This window comes from Nelusetta ayraudi, unplaced genomic scaffold, assembly GCF_046127955.1.
Source record: "Nelusetta ayraudi isolate G7.1 ecotype Tasmania unplaced genomic scaffold, CSIRO-AGI_Nayr_v1 ptg000042l, whole genome shotgun sequence".
Taxonomy (NCBI): domain Eukaryota; kingdom Metazoa; phylum Chordata; class Actinopteri; order Tetraodontiformes; family Monacanthidae; genus Nelusetta; species Nelusetta ayraudi.
In genome coordinates, this window is record NW_027466092.1 from 16,964,276 (window position 1) to 16,980,949 (window position 16,674).

A 16,674-nucleotide genomic window follows, 5' to 3' on the forward strand; every position below is an offset into this window, starting at 1 on the left:
CCTGAAGTCTTTGATGAACTAGTTTTCAGACTGCTCCAGCAGACAGAGCCCATTATGTAAGGGTATTAGATATATTAATTATAAGTATTTGGTCATAACTGGCATGCAGAGGCGTAGATCGGTTTCTAATTATTATGTTCCTTTTCCAAATCAGACAGACATACTTCTTATTCACATACTGTATGTTGCACCATGAACTTACCTTACCTGCTGTGGTGTACACAATTGGCACTGAATTGAGGAGAAACTGTATTCATCAATCTATTTTCTTTACTGGCTTCTCCTGGTTGGAAAGAAACTATTAAGCTATTTGTAAAATGAAGTTAATGTCGACTGAATGATTCTCCTGACCTACTGTGTAAGCACTGTCACGCTGCGACTATACAAGACCCAACTCACATATAAATATCTTGTTTTCTGAATGTAAAAAAAAACATTTAGGTCATTCATATATATGTTTAAACATTATTTTCATGGAACTCGTCATCACTTGATCCATTATGGGTGTGTATCAGAGGAGGTGTATGTCATCAACGTTTCTGGACAGGTATTTATTCAAAGATTCATCTTCTGTTGGAGAAGAAATGACTGCAGCAGATAAATCATGGGGCAACAGGTGAATATTTATTGACTGTACAATAATTTCATCACATCAAGAAATATACAACAAATGTCATCAGTCTGTTTAAACATAAGTGCAAAAGTAAAAAACAAAACAAAAACACCCCTGAAATTAAGCCTACTATTAATCTCCCATTCGATATTTACAGGACATAATGTGCCAGATGGTTGTAAAAAAACAAAACAAAAACAAAAACAAAAAAACTCACAAGTTTTGTTCCATTTTTAAATTCTGCTGCATTGCAGTTTGGACCAGCTGCTGACCTAAAGGGGGCGGGGTTCAGTTCTAGCACAAACTACCACCTTGGGGTAATTACATTATCTTGTCCTTTATTTTCATTTTTTTTAAGTGTTTATTTACAGTTTAATGAATCTTTGTTTTCAATTTAAAATAGTCTCAACATTAATCAGCCAGGGACAGATTCACCTATTTCATCTACCAAACGTGTGATTGGCAGAAATGAAACACATTAATGAATAACATCTGCAAAATAGCGTTAAATATACATCTTTAAACAATGCTCTTCTGCAGCAGGAACACGTGAACAACATATTTACACGATGAAAGCAAGCTTCATTTGAAAAGAAAGAACATGGTCAATCTGATGCTGGACTGAGAGGGAAATGTTTCTGTTGAACTATCAGCACAATCAGAACCATCAGAACCATCAGAACCTTTATCTGCACTGTCACATCCTGTCGTCCTCTTGCATGGGATGAAATGTCTTATCTGCAGCAGCTCCAGGACTCCATCATCCCGCTCTCCCCTCCACGCTGTCTCATCTCCAGCAGGACATGCCCAGGGGGAGGTTGGGAGTGGGTGGTGGGGTGCAGAGGGGTCGTTCATGGCAGTTTTTTGTCGTTGGGGTTGGATTTGGGGGTTGTTGGGGGGGATTAGTGTCGACGTGGAGCCCACCTATGGGGACTGAAGGCTCCTCTCAGAACCAGAAGGAGCCGACGCACGGACGGCGGAGATGAAGCGAGGATCCAGCTTCACTTCCAGCTCGTCATGCGACCCATTTCCCTGCAGCAGGACAGGAGAGACAGAGGATTTTATCCAGCAGGAGTATTGATGGATATGTGGAGGGTCTGCAGCTGCATGAAGTCACTGTCACAGTGTTGGAAAAACACACCGACAATCACCAGCAACTGTCACAGCAACTGTAAAAAATAGATCCCAGGTCTTTTTTTACAGATGTAAAATATGGAATAATGCAATGGAGAAATTATACTTGGATTTGGGATTTTTTTTGGGGGGGGGAAACTATTTCTTGAACTATGGAGACATTTGTTTTATTTTATTTTTATTTTATTTTTTTTGTGAGGGGGTCCATGGCCACAAAAGGCGTCATGAATGGGTGGATTACAAAATGTTACTTGAGCTGTAATTAACATTAGGGTGAGTAGTAAATACATCATACTCAAATTTTTAAGGAACTTTTTTTTTTTTTTCACAAGGAAAGGAAATGAGTGGTGAGAGCAGGAGAGCAGACAGAAAGCACCAGTGTATGTGTGTGTGTGTGTGTGTGTGTGTGGGAGGGCGGTGGTGCGGGGGTGCGGGTAGCAGTTCAAGGTGCCGACCTGTGCCGTGTCCGTTGGCCTGCTCGTACGTGCCGTTGGCGGCCTCGGCGTGTGTGGACGGCGTACTGCTCCCGCTGCTGGCTGCTGGGCTGGTGGAGGCTCTGGGAATGATGATGTCAAAGGTGCAGTCGTGCGGGAGATGCTGTGGGGAGCCAGGGAGTCGAAGAAGGAGGGAGACAACTCTTGAGACTGAAATGGAACGCTATGGCATGGACATGGTGCTACTGAGGACCAAAGGTGTCCACAAATATATACTGTAAATCAATGTAAGAAAGGTTATTTTGTATTTTCTTTTGTATATTTATTTTGTTATTTATTTTACCTTACCTTTGAATGTGTTTTTAGTATTTTATTTCATTTATTATCGTGATATAAATGAGTGTTAAAACATTAAAAATACAAAACAAGTATCCGCAACATATTTGTGTAACCTTTAGATATCTACTTTTGATCTGATTTTCGTATTGTACTTTTGACTTTGGCAGTATTCGCGCAAACACAACGGCGCCACCTGACAGCCTACTCACATTTGTGCTGGCCTTGCTGATGAGCGCCAGCTCGGTGGGCTGGTAGACGGAGCTGCGCAGCTGGCCAGTGTAGCCGCTGTACGGAGACACCGGCTTGGACGCTGTGAAGGACAGAGACAGGAAGTGAGATCCGGAGCCGCCACTGCCGCCACCTGCCGCTGCTGAGATACACGCCAGGGATGATTCTGTCGTTGCCACGATACGGCAGCAAGGGATGCCATTCGAGATGAGGCACTGATTAACAGGCAGGACTCACAGGTCAAGCTGCACCAAGGCACTCTGTGAAAAAAATTAAAGTTGTGCGTAGATGTTTGAAGGTAATTATCGACTTTTTGAGTCAAAGTTTAGAGGACCAGTGAGCCGACTGCGCAGTGGAATGTCTTTCGGTGACTGTCTCTGCACACATAGCGTTGTAGGAGTCAGACATACATAGAGGTGTGTGCGTGTGTGTGTGTGTGTGTTCTCTCTGTCACGGAGGCTATAAGGACAAACTCCTTGTCGGCCTGCTGGGGAGGTTAAACTGTATCATAAGCTAATGAAAACATTAACCAAGGAATAACAGCGCTTCACATCAATGGAATCCAAGGCCGAGTGATAATAACAACTGATTCTGTGGCAGCCACGCCTGTGCGTGCGTCCACTCCCCCTTAGTCAACTCCAAACCAGGTTGATTGCCTTTTGTTTTGTGTTGACAGATACTTCATTTCTGCAAAGACCCGTCACTGCTAAGTTAATAATATCTGTTTCTCTCTCGTCGAGCTTCACAACGTCAAACAGAGAGGAGGAGTTTGGCGCGGAAGACTTGACTCATTGCCGCAAACCGAGAGACCGATGTGTTTGCACCACCTAATCATGTGTGATTATCCAGCGACTCCGGCGTCAGCGGGGAGCCGATGGTGCGACGCGCTGTGGGACTCGCTGCTCCAGTCTCGCATCCTGTTCACCTCGGAGACCCTCTCGCCCGTCGCATTCTGCCAGCTCATCGTGCAGACGCAAAAACAACCTCGTTTCAGAGGGAGGTTTTAACAGTGGTGTAATCAGTCCGCTCCGATGTGCTTGTGAGTCCGATGCCCTTGTAGCTACCAGGTCAGGCTGCGTATTCTGTGATAAGTGCGGCGCAAAATAAACAGTCAGTGCAGGGACAGACTGTTCAAGCCGGGCCAGGAGGAATGACGTAAGCCCACGGTGGATGTTTTAATAAACTTACAGTTTGACTTTGAGAGGTGACTGTGTGACTCTTGCAAAAGTGCTGCAGTAATTTCAAACACACTGCTACACGAAGGGCAAATGTTAAACAGGGATGACAAAAGACAAAGCACATTGATTCCTAAAATACACTGTAATAAAATAGCATATACATTGAAAGTTTCCTTGGGTTAAACGGATGTAGAGTTTGTGCTCATTCAAATTAATACAACAAGTACATCAGAAGCCTTCTAAATAACTCATTCTGGAAAGAGACTGTGTTGTCAAGGTGGTGGCTTCAGATAATGTGGAGAAAAGCTGAAAACTTTAAATCCCCTCGTTATTATTGAACTAATTAACTATGTGTAAACTGAAACAATTACAATTCTACAGAGACTATATGTAACTGTACCATTAAAAAAAATGCTGATAAACTGGAGTGGATGGGATGTCTGGTCAGATGGGGTCCTTAATAACTGGGAACCCCCTGGTAGACCCCGCCCACTGGGAGGATTGACAGACAACACCTCACCACGATCCAGGAGTGGAGCAGAGATCTCTTGGTGACATTCTGGCTAGGTGGAATGTTTCACAAATTTGTTGGGTTCTTGTCTATGTTGGAGCCCATAGAAAGAAACATGTAAGGTGATTGGATGAACTGCTTTAAATTTAAAATAAAATTAGCCAAGTTAATAAGTCCTTCCGTGAGGGTAAGGTGTGAAACAAAAAAGGACTTGATCCTTCCCATGAGGCATCAAATAAACCTGAGGCCTTCCTAGTAGAATGACTGTGGTGATGTATTTGGTTATGACAGACTCAGGATGTGAATATTTGAAGAAGCCACCAATAGGAAACCCATGTCTGCTTCCTCTCAGAGAACACGCGACCCTGTCGGCTCTTCAGCTGACCCCCTACCTTGACTGGGCTCGTCCATCGAGAAGGCCTTGTTCTCCATGAACAAGTTCTGGGAGCTCTGCTCCTTCAGGATGTTCTCGTAGCCGACCGTCCGGCTGGGGTACAGGTCGTCCCCGAAGCCCTGCTGGCTCTCGTCGTCGGCCGTCAGGCAGCAGACTCCCGGGATGGTGTAGAAGACCAGGAAGGCCCAGCCATTGGCCGCCAGGGCGATGGCCAGGGTGGGGTCGTCCCAGGTGGGCCGGCCTCTCGTCCCGTTCCCGTAGACGTACATGACGATCCAGGCCACCCAGATGGCGACGGAGAAGAGGACGGCGGTCAGGACCAACGCCGCCTCCGTCTTCCACTCCTTGCGCTTCCCCGCCATGACGGCCAGACTGGCCAGCAACACCGCCGCCATCAGTGCCATCACGTAGATCAACGCCATGACGAAGTCCTCGTTGGCGATGTTGCACGGCACTGCCGCCGCCCTGCCGCCGCTGTCTGTGGCGTTGAGGGGGCCCAGCGGGTGGCGCACCACCGTGATGATCAGCCACTCGGTGTTGACCACCACCTCCACCATCCACAGCGCCAGCGCCCCCAGGAGCAGCGAGTACACCCGCGGGCCGCCACCGCCGCGCCTGGCGAGGACGTTGAGCTGCACGCACTGCATGAGGAGGCAGGCGAAGCAGCCGCCGAAGAACACGCCGAAGAGGAACCTCCGGGCCACGCAGGTGGAGAAGTCCTTCCCCACCACAAAGGCGAAGGTCAGGCAGAAGAGGCCGGCGGTGCAGACCAGGAAGCCCGCCTGCAGCGGCACCGCCCGCCTGCGGTTCTCATCCCGCACGAAGGGGATGCTGGCCAGCAGCGCCACCAGGAGCACGAAGGAGAAGACCACGCCGGCCGCCGCTGCCGCCTCCACAGCCACGCCCCAGGCGGCGTCCAGGTCACACAGGTTGTAGTAGAGCGAGTCCACGTTGGGGCCGCAGCCCCTCAGGGTGAAGTTGGCAGCCACGGCGGCCATGGGATCACCTGGCGGGACCTGGCGGGACCTGGCGGGACGAGACAAAGAGGCTGGGAAATAAAGACCGGGATGCGTCACATGGTGGGTACTGTAGTCGTCACCCATGAACAAACACCACAAATCAGGCAACGCTCGGAAAAACAAACACAACCATTGTGACGGTGTTGACACGGGATGTAAGAAAAGAAAGTCGCTCTGCATTACTCAGAGGGAATTTCAGACTAATGTTAATCATTAATGAGAAAAACCTTCCACAAACATTCAATCTGTACATCCTGGGGTGAGAGTGCAGCGCGGGAACTGATGCCCTTATTGTGAGGGGGCCCCTGGAACCGGAGTGGGAGTGTGCGACACCACAAGCACGACTGACCAGTCCCTCGGTAAACAGTGTTTTGATTCTCTCAGGGCGTGGCATCATCAAATTCACATGAGGACCTGCAGCTAAATTGTCACAGTTGGAATGTCGAGGCTGCTTAGACAAAACTATGGATTTTTCTTTTTAAACCCCCCTTTAGAAAAGCAGCAGGGGCAGATAAATATTTGGAATTCTCGACCTCGGAGAGTTTGGCAGTCCACACATTCTGTTATCTTTCATCAGACTTGAATGACATCACATGTATGACATCAAATCTAAAATCAACGGCTCTGTTTGAAATGAATCAGCTTTAACATTGTGGATCAGCCGGATATTGATGGAAACAGAAACAGAAACCCTTTTTTTAATTAATTAATTTATTTTTATTTTTATAAATAAATAAATAAATGCACTGGGAGTAAAATGAGTAAAAATAGTTGCCCATAGCAGTCCCACTCGCACCTGCCGTAATCTCAGCAGCCAGGGAAGAACTACGCACCTGCCAGCTGCAACTAACCTCCTATTTAACAAGAAACACAAGATAAGTACAATTATTCATAATGACACTGGAGGATATGCATTTTAGGATATAGGGTAATGAACTCTGGTCCCTGGTGCAGTCCAACAAGGGAGTGGAAATGTTTAGGGGATTTAAAAAAGAGAGAGAAATACTGAGCAGCTCTTCAAAATCAATAGTTTACAAGCAAACAGCTGGGATGGACTCCCAGACTCCATGCAGGAGAGAACAGCGGGTAGAAAAGATGAGTGTTGCGGGTTCTGTCTACCTGTGTTCCGGACGGGTTCTTCTTCCTCTCTTACTCCAAACAAAAGAAGTTCGGACGCCCTCCGACGCAGCTCAGTCCAGCTCGGTGGAAGCGTGAGAATAAAGGTTTGGATAGAAGGAGGCTGCGCTCTCTCTCTCTCTCTCTCTCTCCCTCTCTCTCTCTCTCTCTCTCTCTCTCTCTCTCTCTCTCTCTCTCTCTCTCTCTCTCGGCGCGAGGACGAGGGCGAGGACACGACGTGCCTAAATATTGTTGAGCTGGGTGGGTGAGCGCGTGGTGAATTGCGTTCACTTTATCCAGGTGAGCAGCTGGAAACTTCTAAGTGCCGTTCACCGTGTGACTGCTGCGCTGCGACACTTTGTGGTGAAAGGTGGTATGACACTCAGCGGCTCAGCACAGCATGGAAACCGCAACGGAGAGGAGGCTTCGGAGCCCCCTCCTTTTTCTCCTCCTCCTCCATGCACTCCTCTCACACCCATTAGCTCCGCCCCTCCCTGATAAATCCAGAGGGGCATTTTCTTCTGCTTTTTGCTTATCTCTCCTTGTCAAAATCAGCTTAACTTGTTGAAATTTTGATTATGATTTGATGTTTTGCTGGTTGTCCAAAATTTCTTGTTCATGGTTTAAGAAGAATAAATGCAAACATTATTAATAAACTGCCTATTTATTGGTCTACTGTATTTATTTACTGTTGCCTTTGAGTTGTAGCCACAAAAACCAGTCTGTTTGAGGTCTTGGTCAATGATTAAGACCCCAGCTTCCCCACCCCATCCATGTTCCTGCGCTTTATCAACTGGCTGTGAGAGCTGATCCAACAGTTTCCTCTTCCTTCTTCACCCACCCAGTTCCTGAATCATGGCTGCAAATGGCCTGTTTTGACCTTCATTACCACGCTCTATCATCATCTGTCATGTGAGCCAAAACCCCTGAGGAACACTAGGATTCCTTCATTCTACAAGGGCAAACTAATGACTTTCATTCACATAAATATTCTGGCTCATTTATGCAATCTGATAAATGAGAAAGAAGACACATTAAAAAAAAAAAAAAGATAGTTCTGCTTACAGTCAGAACGGAGGAATGAAGGAGGCACCCGTCTGTTAATTAATCAGGCATGCTAAGTGGGTTAGTTTACACAGAACTTACATGTGCAAAAAAATAAAAATGACTGTCAACAAGAGATTTGAACATAATGTTTATACATGTACTTTTTAGGTGGCTTACTTACTTACACTTGCACTAGTGCAGAAGTCAGTCAATATTTTTTATGCAAGTGGTCACTTCTCAATCTCAGATCTTCCCTCGGTAGCGTACAGTTGCAGATGCTAGGCTAGCAACCTTTCGAGCATTCAAAGAGAATTAAGTGGAGCTGGCCACCAAAGTGTAACTCAGGCTGTGTCTCAATTCAGGGTCTGCATCCTTCGAAGGAAGCATCCTCCGTCGGAAGGAAGCGTCCTCTAAAGGACCCGGCCGAGAACGAATCCAAACCTGCCTCCCCGGTAACCGCATGGGACGGTCTAGCCTTCGGCGTATTTCCTGGTTGCGTCACCGCCGTTCCCTCCTGCTGGCCAACCCCGGAAGTGACGTTTTCATAGCATCAAGCTAACCATTGGTTCGCCATCCAACGATGGCGTTGGACGTTCAAATAAGTAAAAACCCCACGTTAAAAACTAAATATTTGGGCTAAATGTAGGGCGCATTTCAAGGGCGCATTTGGATTTTTGGGAATTGGGACAAGCCTTCGCACAGTGCTATGACGCAACTGGCCTTCAAATGCATGCTTCGAAGGATGCAGAACCTGAGTTGAGACACAGCCTCAGTCTCGATCCTGGCCCCGAGGCCCACTTCTTCCTGTTTCCCAACTGACTAATATAATATAATATCTCAAATCTGGTCAATTAAATAGACGACCAATGTTCCCATGTTTTTCTATTTGGGAGGAGGCATTTGGAAGTTTCTAGGAAGAGCACTTAGCAGTTTGGTGACTTCCTGGAGCTGTCAGTGAAATCTGTTTCCTGTATGCAGACAGTTTTATCTGATGGCAAACACTTGTTCACTCTGTGTGGCGCTCTCTTTCTTTCCACCTGGTGGCCCCTGAATAGAAGCAGCCACAGAGGGCAGGTGACCGGAAGCCACTCATAATGTTCGCAAAAGTAGTAGTATAAGAAGTAACTAAAAAATAAATACACTTATTGTGCAGTACAGTAGTGCATTTAAGCTAATGAAAGCTAATAATAACATGTTATTTCGTATCTAACTGCTGCATGTGCTGCCTGGTTTTGGTGGGATCCCTGTTCTGCTGTCCCTAAACAGAGACAGAAATATGTTTAGTATCTTTCCCCACCGTAGAGGTATATTGTTCAACGGCAGGGGAAGGAGCTTACAACTCTGATTTTGGCCAGCCACTTGGGGGCGAGGACGCCTTCACTGCCTGTTTAAGTATCCAGTTGTGTCGGAAATACAGCATATTCAACATCTGCGCTGAGACCAACAGATATGACCACCCTCCACCCCCCTTTTTTAAAAGCAGCCTTTGACGCTTGTTTAAGGTGTTTTCGTTGTTATGCATCAACTGTTTGAAGTGACAAACTGACCAAACAAATCTTGCTGCGGCAAAGTGCCTGCTGACTCCCTATTTGTTCAGCCTATGAGGAGACCCTGCTGGTGACACGGGCTGTTTGCAGAGCGGGGGGTGAAGGTGTTGGCTGTTTCTCTTCATTTAGACCTCCTTCCGCTTGTGTGTCTTTAAAAAGCCCATTGCATTTGGCAGCTACGACCGTGGTTTTGTTGGCCGAGCTCGACAGTGTGATGAAACTGAAGCTGCTTAGGCAGAGATCTGACGTCACCCTCCGAAGGTGATTAAAGAGAGTTTAAACAAGCAAAATGCTTTTTTTATTACAATTCACTAAAAATATGCATTATCACCACAGAGAAAACATTCTTTTTTTTCTTGCAACGATGAGAAATAACAGTTTGTGACTTCACTGCCCTTTATGGAAAACAGGACATTGTCTGCACAAGGAAATAAATTCACTCTCGGTTTTTAATTTCAAAACAACACACTCCTGCCATCACAGATGTGCATGGATGTATTATATAAGAACCAGATAACGGACTGGCCATAAGTTGGTTCAGTGAGGTTTTTTCCAGTGGCCACTTCAGGTACTGCAGCCCCCCAAAAAAAACCTTTGCGGCCAATAGGCTGCAATACAAAAATAAACGCCTGTAAAACAACTGACAGGACAACTGGAACCTGAAACGCGGTTCATAATAAATCTTTCTCATGCAGATTTTAAGTCACAGACTTTTAATTTTTCAAAAAAATTATAAAGGCCAGAAAATCCCCAGAAAAGAGTTCATTCCCAGCGCGCTGCCGTCTCCCGGCTCGTTCTGATTGGCTGATGCGTCCATGATGCATCACATAAGTCACAGACGTATGGTGGGAAGTGACGCTACTGCTCGCCCTCTGTGGGGCCGCACAACGCGGAAGCAACCCCCGACCCCGACGCCGCAGCCGTGTCCCGCGGGCAGAGCTGCACTTGTATCAGGCTTGTGTGCCTGGCGACGGCCCTCTGCGGTGAAGCTGGGGTGGAGTCTCGCTGGGAGCGCTTGGTGTTGTACAGGGACGACAGGGAGGCGTTGTTGTTGTGCTGCTGCTGCTCCGGCAGGCCGCGGCCCGAGTAGAGCGGCCCGGCCCTGAGCAGCAGGATGTCCCGCACGGTGCCCCGGAAGGGCTTGCTGACGAAGCAGTAGAGGAAGAAGTTGACGGCGGTGTTGAGCATGGCCAGCATGTTGGACAGGTCGTACGCCAGGTGGATGCGCCAGTCGCGGTGCACCGACGCCACGTACAGGTGGTAGATGAGCACCACGGTGCGGGGGGCCCAAAGCACCGAGAAGACGGAGGTGACGGCCAGCAGCATGGCCGTGGTCTTGCCCATGCGGCCCGGCGGCGCCGACCTGGGCCGGCGGTCATCGTGGTCGGGGCGGCGCCGCGCCCGCAGCGTGCGGATGATGAGGGAGTTGAGCACCAGGAAGATGCTGCAGGGCAGGAAGTAGATGATGGTGATGTGTGTCCAGATGAGGACGGTGTCCAGCCTGGTGGGCGGGTGGCTGTTCCTCCACATGTCCGACCACCAGAAGAAGGGCACGCCGGAGGCCAGCGCCAGCGCCATCACCGCCGCAATGATCCGGCGCGCCCGGGCCGGGTAGCTGATCTGCCGGTGGAGCAGCGGGTGGCACAGCGCCACGTAGCGGTCGACGGTGAGCGGCACGGTGGACCAGATGGAGGCGTGGTTGGCGGCGAACTCGGCGGCGCTGACCGAACGCAGGAGGAGCGCGGGGACCTCGCGGTGGAAGACGGCCGTCTCCAGCAGGAAGCCCACAAAGATGATGAAGAGCTGCGAGAGGATGTCGGAGCCCGTCACCGCCAGCAGGTAGTAGTAGAGGGTCTTCTTGGTGCGGCAGGCGAGGCGGGTCAGGGCCACCGCCGTCAGGATGTTGACTGAAACACGCACGAGGAACATTTCTCCAGTAAATTTTGTTGAGACATTGCTAATGTTGTGCAATGTTGCGGTACAGCTTTAACTGTCGTCATTGTGCGCTTTGTAGATACTTTTTTTGTGTGCTAAGTTTTTTGGCTGCCAACAAGGCCATCGTTTGTTTGAAGAGAAAAAACTATTTTCTATTGATCTTTTGATATTTGGGCCCGCCTCCTCTTGGCATGGATTGCATTTTTTTCTTATGAGTCCCTCTAGTACCTGACGTTTTCTTCTAGCACCCCCTAGCTAACTGTCTCTCCTTTTCTCTCCTACTACTGCCTCACAAACTCCAGTCTTCATTTTTACCTTTGGGGATAATTAAGTGATGGGACTCCTTTGTTTATCCCCTCTGGATCAATAGGAACGAGCCGTGTAATGAGAATGGTGCTAAGGTGCCTGTCAGAACGACAGCTAGCAGGTCGATTGGCCAGCTAAAGATCAATACACATACACTTGGATTTAATTGGGTAATTCTGTTCAATATTTTGTGAGGGGGTTCTACCAAAACAGAGTTTCCTGGCCTTTACCTTGGTGATTTTTGAACGCAATTGAAAAAAGAGAAAAAATGAGAAAAATTTGTCCATGCGGTTGAATTATGCCATCCATGGCCAAAGGATACATTTTAACCACTTAATAGTCATTTTGTAACAAGTTTTCTGTCAACTGCTATCGTGGTTTCTCTGACACTTTAAAGGTACAGTGTGTAAAATTCTACCATCTAGTGGTCAGATTTTAGATTGCATTGCTCATTCGCTCACCCTCCCTCTTCCAAGCTTGCCAGTGAACTACAGTGGCATATGCACACAAACATGCACACCTTGTCCACCTTCTTCTTCATTGGTTTATTTGAGGATGCAAGTGTTCACTCTAAGTACTACACGCTGTCAGACAGGCAGGATTGTCCACACCAAGCTTCCTTTGAATTATGGCGGTGCGAGATGGCAGCTAACTTGGAACAAGACTCTCGGTCTATTTATGTTTATTCTTGTGTGTATATGAAAACTCTTCTATGGGTTGGAAAACAAAATGACTTTTATTGTACTTTGAGTGTACACTTTTAATGAATATATTTACGTGCAGTATATTAAGCTTTTACCAATATAAAAATCATAAATCAGACCAAATTGTACACACTGGACCTTTGAGTGCAGTCATGGCCTCGACCTTCTAATCGCTTGTACTGTGGTGTTGAAAAACCATGTGCCTCCATGAACTGGACTCCATATTACCGTGAACTGACAGCCCACCAAGAGGCAGATGCATTGTATCCTTGCACTAGTGTTTTGGCTGCAGCATACCTGGCACTCCCACACAGAGCAAGGCGCTGTAGTAGACGACTGGGATGAAGCCCAAGATGCATTTAGACTTCTGCAGTTCCTCGGGTGTCAGTCCCGCATCCTGGTGGCTGGACACCGTCACATTGGGCCACTCGATCATGACCTTTGTGCAATTGTGCGTCACCTGATGGATAGATAGATAGATAGATAGATAGATAGATAGATAGATTAGTTTAGTTCAGTTTAGATCATTCTTAAATAATTATTTCTGTGGATTTAAGATAAAATAGTTCTATAGGCTGCACACGAACATGTAAAGAAGTGCAACAAGACAGATGAGGCTGAAGATTCACTTTTAAAACCCAGGGTGGAGTTGGGGTCGGGCTGAGGTTGATGTTTAGCAGATACAATTTGTAAAAGTTTTTATTGCTTCATCTGCAGAACATTTTCTACTTTGGACATTGCAAGTGTAATCTAGCCTGATCCAATTTCCCAGCTCAGCAGGCAAAAACCATGTGAAAAAGATGAGGAAATAAAAATAATAAATCCCCTGTTTCTGAGACCACATCCTTGTTTCTAAAAACAATATTTGATATTCACAAAATGTATTTTATAATATGGTTTTAGTTTTTTGCTATTGTGGCATTTGGGTTATATATTTTTTTCTTTTCTTTTCTTCTTCTTCTTCTTTTTTTTTTAACCGCTGTTTGGTAACATAGAAATGAGGCGGCAGCATCAATGGCCGTGTCTCTGAGACTTAGCAAGACGAAGTGGAAGCTAGTTTGACTATAATCAAAGTCAATGGGAAATGAGTTGCAGGTACTTCTTTGCCAATTGCCCCATAACCTTTTTGTTTTGTGCAGGATTATCATTATATCTGTCATTGGAGAGCTAGTCAGGACCTGCTTTATATACATAATAAGACCACAATAATAATGTTTAATGTAATTGTTGGTTGATACGGCAACGTAAAACAAGTTTGATGTTTTTTTTGGTCAAACAATGATGATTTTGTACCAATGATAACGGGTTTCGAGAATGGGAAAATAGGTGATAGTGCTGAGGCACAGACCCAATATAAAGAAATCAGTGAGTATAAAACTTATTTTCTTAATAAATCACGGGTAATTGTCACTTGTGTTTTTGACAGGAAAACTGTGTAAACAGAAGCTTGCTGACTTTAGACACATTTGATTGAACTGCAGCTTCACAACAACAGATGGACCAATGACCTCTGTCACCCTTTGCTCCCTCCTCCCCCTGGCCATTACTCCCTTTCACATTCACCTGAGAGTCCCCCCCACCACCAACCCTTCCCATTCTTACCCGTCATATCTGTCGAGCAGTAAACCTTAAAAACAAGAGGATGCCTGAAGCTGAGGGGGAATTCGACCATTTTTAAATGCTTTTTAGTGCCAAAAACTCCCTCGCTGCTATCTGCATGACGTGAAGAGTTTATGGTCCGTATCAGGGCTTTGATCATAAAATACAGCAGCATCGAATGTCTCAATTCACCATCAGTGCCGTAAAGCAGCAGATTGGAGGGCAGACTTATGGTGTAATTAAGGTCATAGTGGAAGAGCAGAGGCAGGAAGTGGATAAACAACACAGCTAGAAACCGATTTGGAGTTTATTTGTAGGCGCTTTATCTATGAAAGCCAACCTGGAATATCCGTCGGTTATTACCTTTATCAATCTTTTCATTTTCATTTTTACAGCAGCAAGCTGACTTATGTGGAATTTATTTACATTTTTGCAGTGGGATATTTATTTGGAAAAAGAGTGAGTTCAGATTCTGAGATTCACAGTAAGAAGTGGAATCAAGTGTGGCTGACTATAATACTATATATATTTATTCAACAGTGCCACAATTAACTGAAGAGACACACGATGAAACGTGATTTAAGTTGAAAAGTCAGCCCAGAAAAAGAGTCAACATGAAAAGTTCTAAAACCTTCTATGTGGATAAAAATGAAATAATATAATAATATAAGATCAGCCTTTGAGTTTAAATAATCTTTGAATGTTAGTCCACAGCTTTTGAACACAGGATTTTAAACAGAATTCTACTGAATATATTTTTGCTGCTTCTTGTTTGTCAATAAAAAAAACCCTCATATTTTATTGACTCTTGTTTTATTGGGACGTCCTCTGTGACGTGAGGACGCGGTAGGTGAACATATAGGATTTCCTATTGAGTATTAATAGACACTGAGCTCCCACAGGGGGCTTTGGAGAGGCTATTATACATCATGGCAATTCACTTCACACTGTGTTCGTGTAGACATGCATAATACACAGTGTTTGACAATGCAACAGGGTTTACGTTCATATACCTTACCTTTGTATTCTTTATTAATTTTTTTGGTTTCTTGGTTGTTTTTTGTCTTGCTTTGATTTATTAGCTTTGTTATTTAGGTCTTTTTTGATTGTAATTTTCTTTGCATTATGCATTCCAATGCTTTTTGTCTCATAAGGACCCCCTTAGAAATGAAATAATGCATCTCAATGAGTTAATCCTCGGAAATTTTGAATTTTGAATTTGAATTTGAATTACTTTTACTGTTAAATGAATAAGAGGTTTGTGTTTGGAAAACATAATCCTAATATATAATTTAGATATTTAGAATATCTCCTGAAAAAAAATGAAAGTGAATATTCACATTCACAAATTAGAAATATTTGATTTCATAGTGGCTCCTCTAACTGTATTAGAAATGATAAGAGCTAAATTATAAAATCAGGTGTTCGGTGGCTCCGACACTGATGGAACTCCATCCTTGTGAGACCCGTCCCTGAACACACAAAGCTGATGACGACTTCTATGAAAGAACCGGACACGAACCGAGTGTACTGACCGGCCAAGAACTCTGCAGACACTTTGTTGAGAAGCTCTTGCTTCCAGTGCAGACCCGTCGCCAGAGCGGCCCCCTCTTCAGAACAGCCTCATGAATTTCTTCTTTTACAAGAGCCCAGTGATGACTTGTACGAGTCTGAGTGCGCCTCTCTGCAGAACGTGGACTTGCAGAGCTGAAGCCGAGACATCGTCTCCAACGTCGCTGGAATGCTCCTCCTGAGCAGATGAAGGGCCACCAGCGGCCCGTAGAATCTGCAGGGGCTGAAAAGCTGAACGGGTGCCTCTCTGCTTCACTGAGCCCTCTTAATTATTCATCAGCAGACGGTGCACCTGAAACAACAGCATTGGAAGGCAGCCAACGCCGTGCAGGAGGCATTCTGTGAAGATGCAGAGAGTTCAAAGGGAAAAAAATGTGAGTTTCTCAAAAACATCTCAGCGCTTCTCAGTTAAAACTTCAGAGTAGAAGAGCGTAGCTGTGACACATGGCATGACATGTTTCAGACCCCATACAGTGTCGAATTGTCTGTGCCTGGCAAAACTCAAGGATTCCATAATTTGTTAAAAGTCAATTCTGGAGCAATCAAAGTGAGACGATCCAGGCCGAACTTCCCAAAAATAACCCCCATCACAGAAAAATGAAGTTCCCACCAAGAGGCTCTTGTCTTACCTTCATTCCAGCTGGCTTACAGCCGGACCTCAGTCAGGGGTCCAGTCCACTGTGTGCTGGCTGAAAAGGATGACAGGAGCGAGAGGAAGAGCAGCTGGAGGAGGAGGAAGAGGAGGAGTGGTGGAGCCCAGGCAGTCAGTCTGACACTGCAGCCAGTGAGAGGGCTGCAAAAAGGTGAAGGGGAGGAGACAGAAAAATGGATAGAGAGAGAGAGCCAGAGAGAGAGAGCCAGAGAGAGAGAGCCAGAGAGAGAGTCGCAGGAAGAGAACGATTATTTAAATATGGACAAAAAAAATATTATATTAGTAAATAAAAAGATGAGATGTTGTGTTGGGCCGAGATCCAAAGCTGGAACAGAGACAAAGCAAA

At 45.9% G+C, this 16,674-nt stretch overlaps 2 protein-coding genes across 5 annotated transcripts; both read right to left on the reverse strand.

Annotated features, from left to right (window-relative positions):
* Positions 1-604: 604 nt before the first annotated feature.
* Positions 605-7,148, reverse strand: gprc5c (G protein-coupled receptor, class C, group 5, member C). 3 transcript variants are annotated; one of them, XM_076035010.1, is made up of 5 exons: positions 6,970-7,148; positions 4,830-5,847; positions 2,730-2,830; positions 2,203-2,344; positions 605-1,645 (listed from the first exon to the last, which is right to left on the reverse strand). In XM_076035010.1, exons 2-5 carry the CDS (start codon positions 5,827-5,829, stop codon positions 1,629-1,631), a joined length of 1,260 nt encoding a protein of 419 aa, XP_075891125.1. In that variant the 5' UTR covers positions 5,830-5,847; positions 6,970-7,148; the 3' UTR covers positions 605-1,628. The 3 variants fall into 3 exon arrangements, with proteins under 3 accessions (XP_075891125.1, XP_075891123.1, XP_075891122.1); XM_076035008.1 differs by having other exon boundaries at positions 4,830-5,879; positions 6,970-7,147; XM_076035007.1 differs by having other exon boundaries at positions 4,830-5,857; positions 6,970-7,146.
* A 2,727-nt stretch (positions 7,149-9,875) lies between these two features.
* gpr142 (G protein-coupled receptor 142) lies at positions 9,876-16,454 on the reverse strand. 2 transcript variants are annotated; one of them, XM_076035012.1, is made up of 3 exons: positions 16,306-16,454; positions 12,803-12,965; positions 9,876-11,467 (listed from the first exon to the last, which is right to left on the reverse strand). In XM_076035012.1, the coding sequence occupies exons 1-3, from the start codon at positions 16,309-16,311 to the stop codon at positions 10,419-10,421; spliced, it is 1,218 nt and encodes a 405-aa protein (XP_075891127.1). In that variant the 5' UTR covers positions 16,312-16,454; the 3' UTR covers positions 9,876-10,418. The 2 variants fall into 2 exon arrangements, with proteins under 2 accessions (XP_075891127.1, XP_075891128.1); XM_076035013.1 differs by lacking the exon at positions 16,306-16,454 and adding an exon at positions 15,640-15,699.
* Positions 16,455-16,674: the final 220 nt, after the last annotated feature.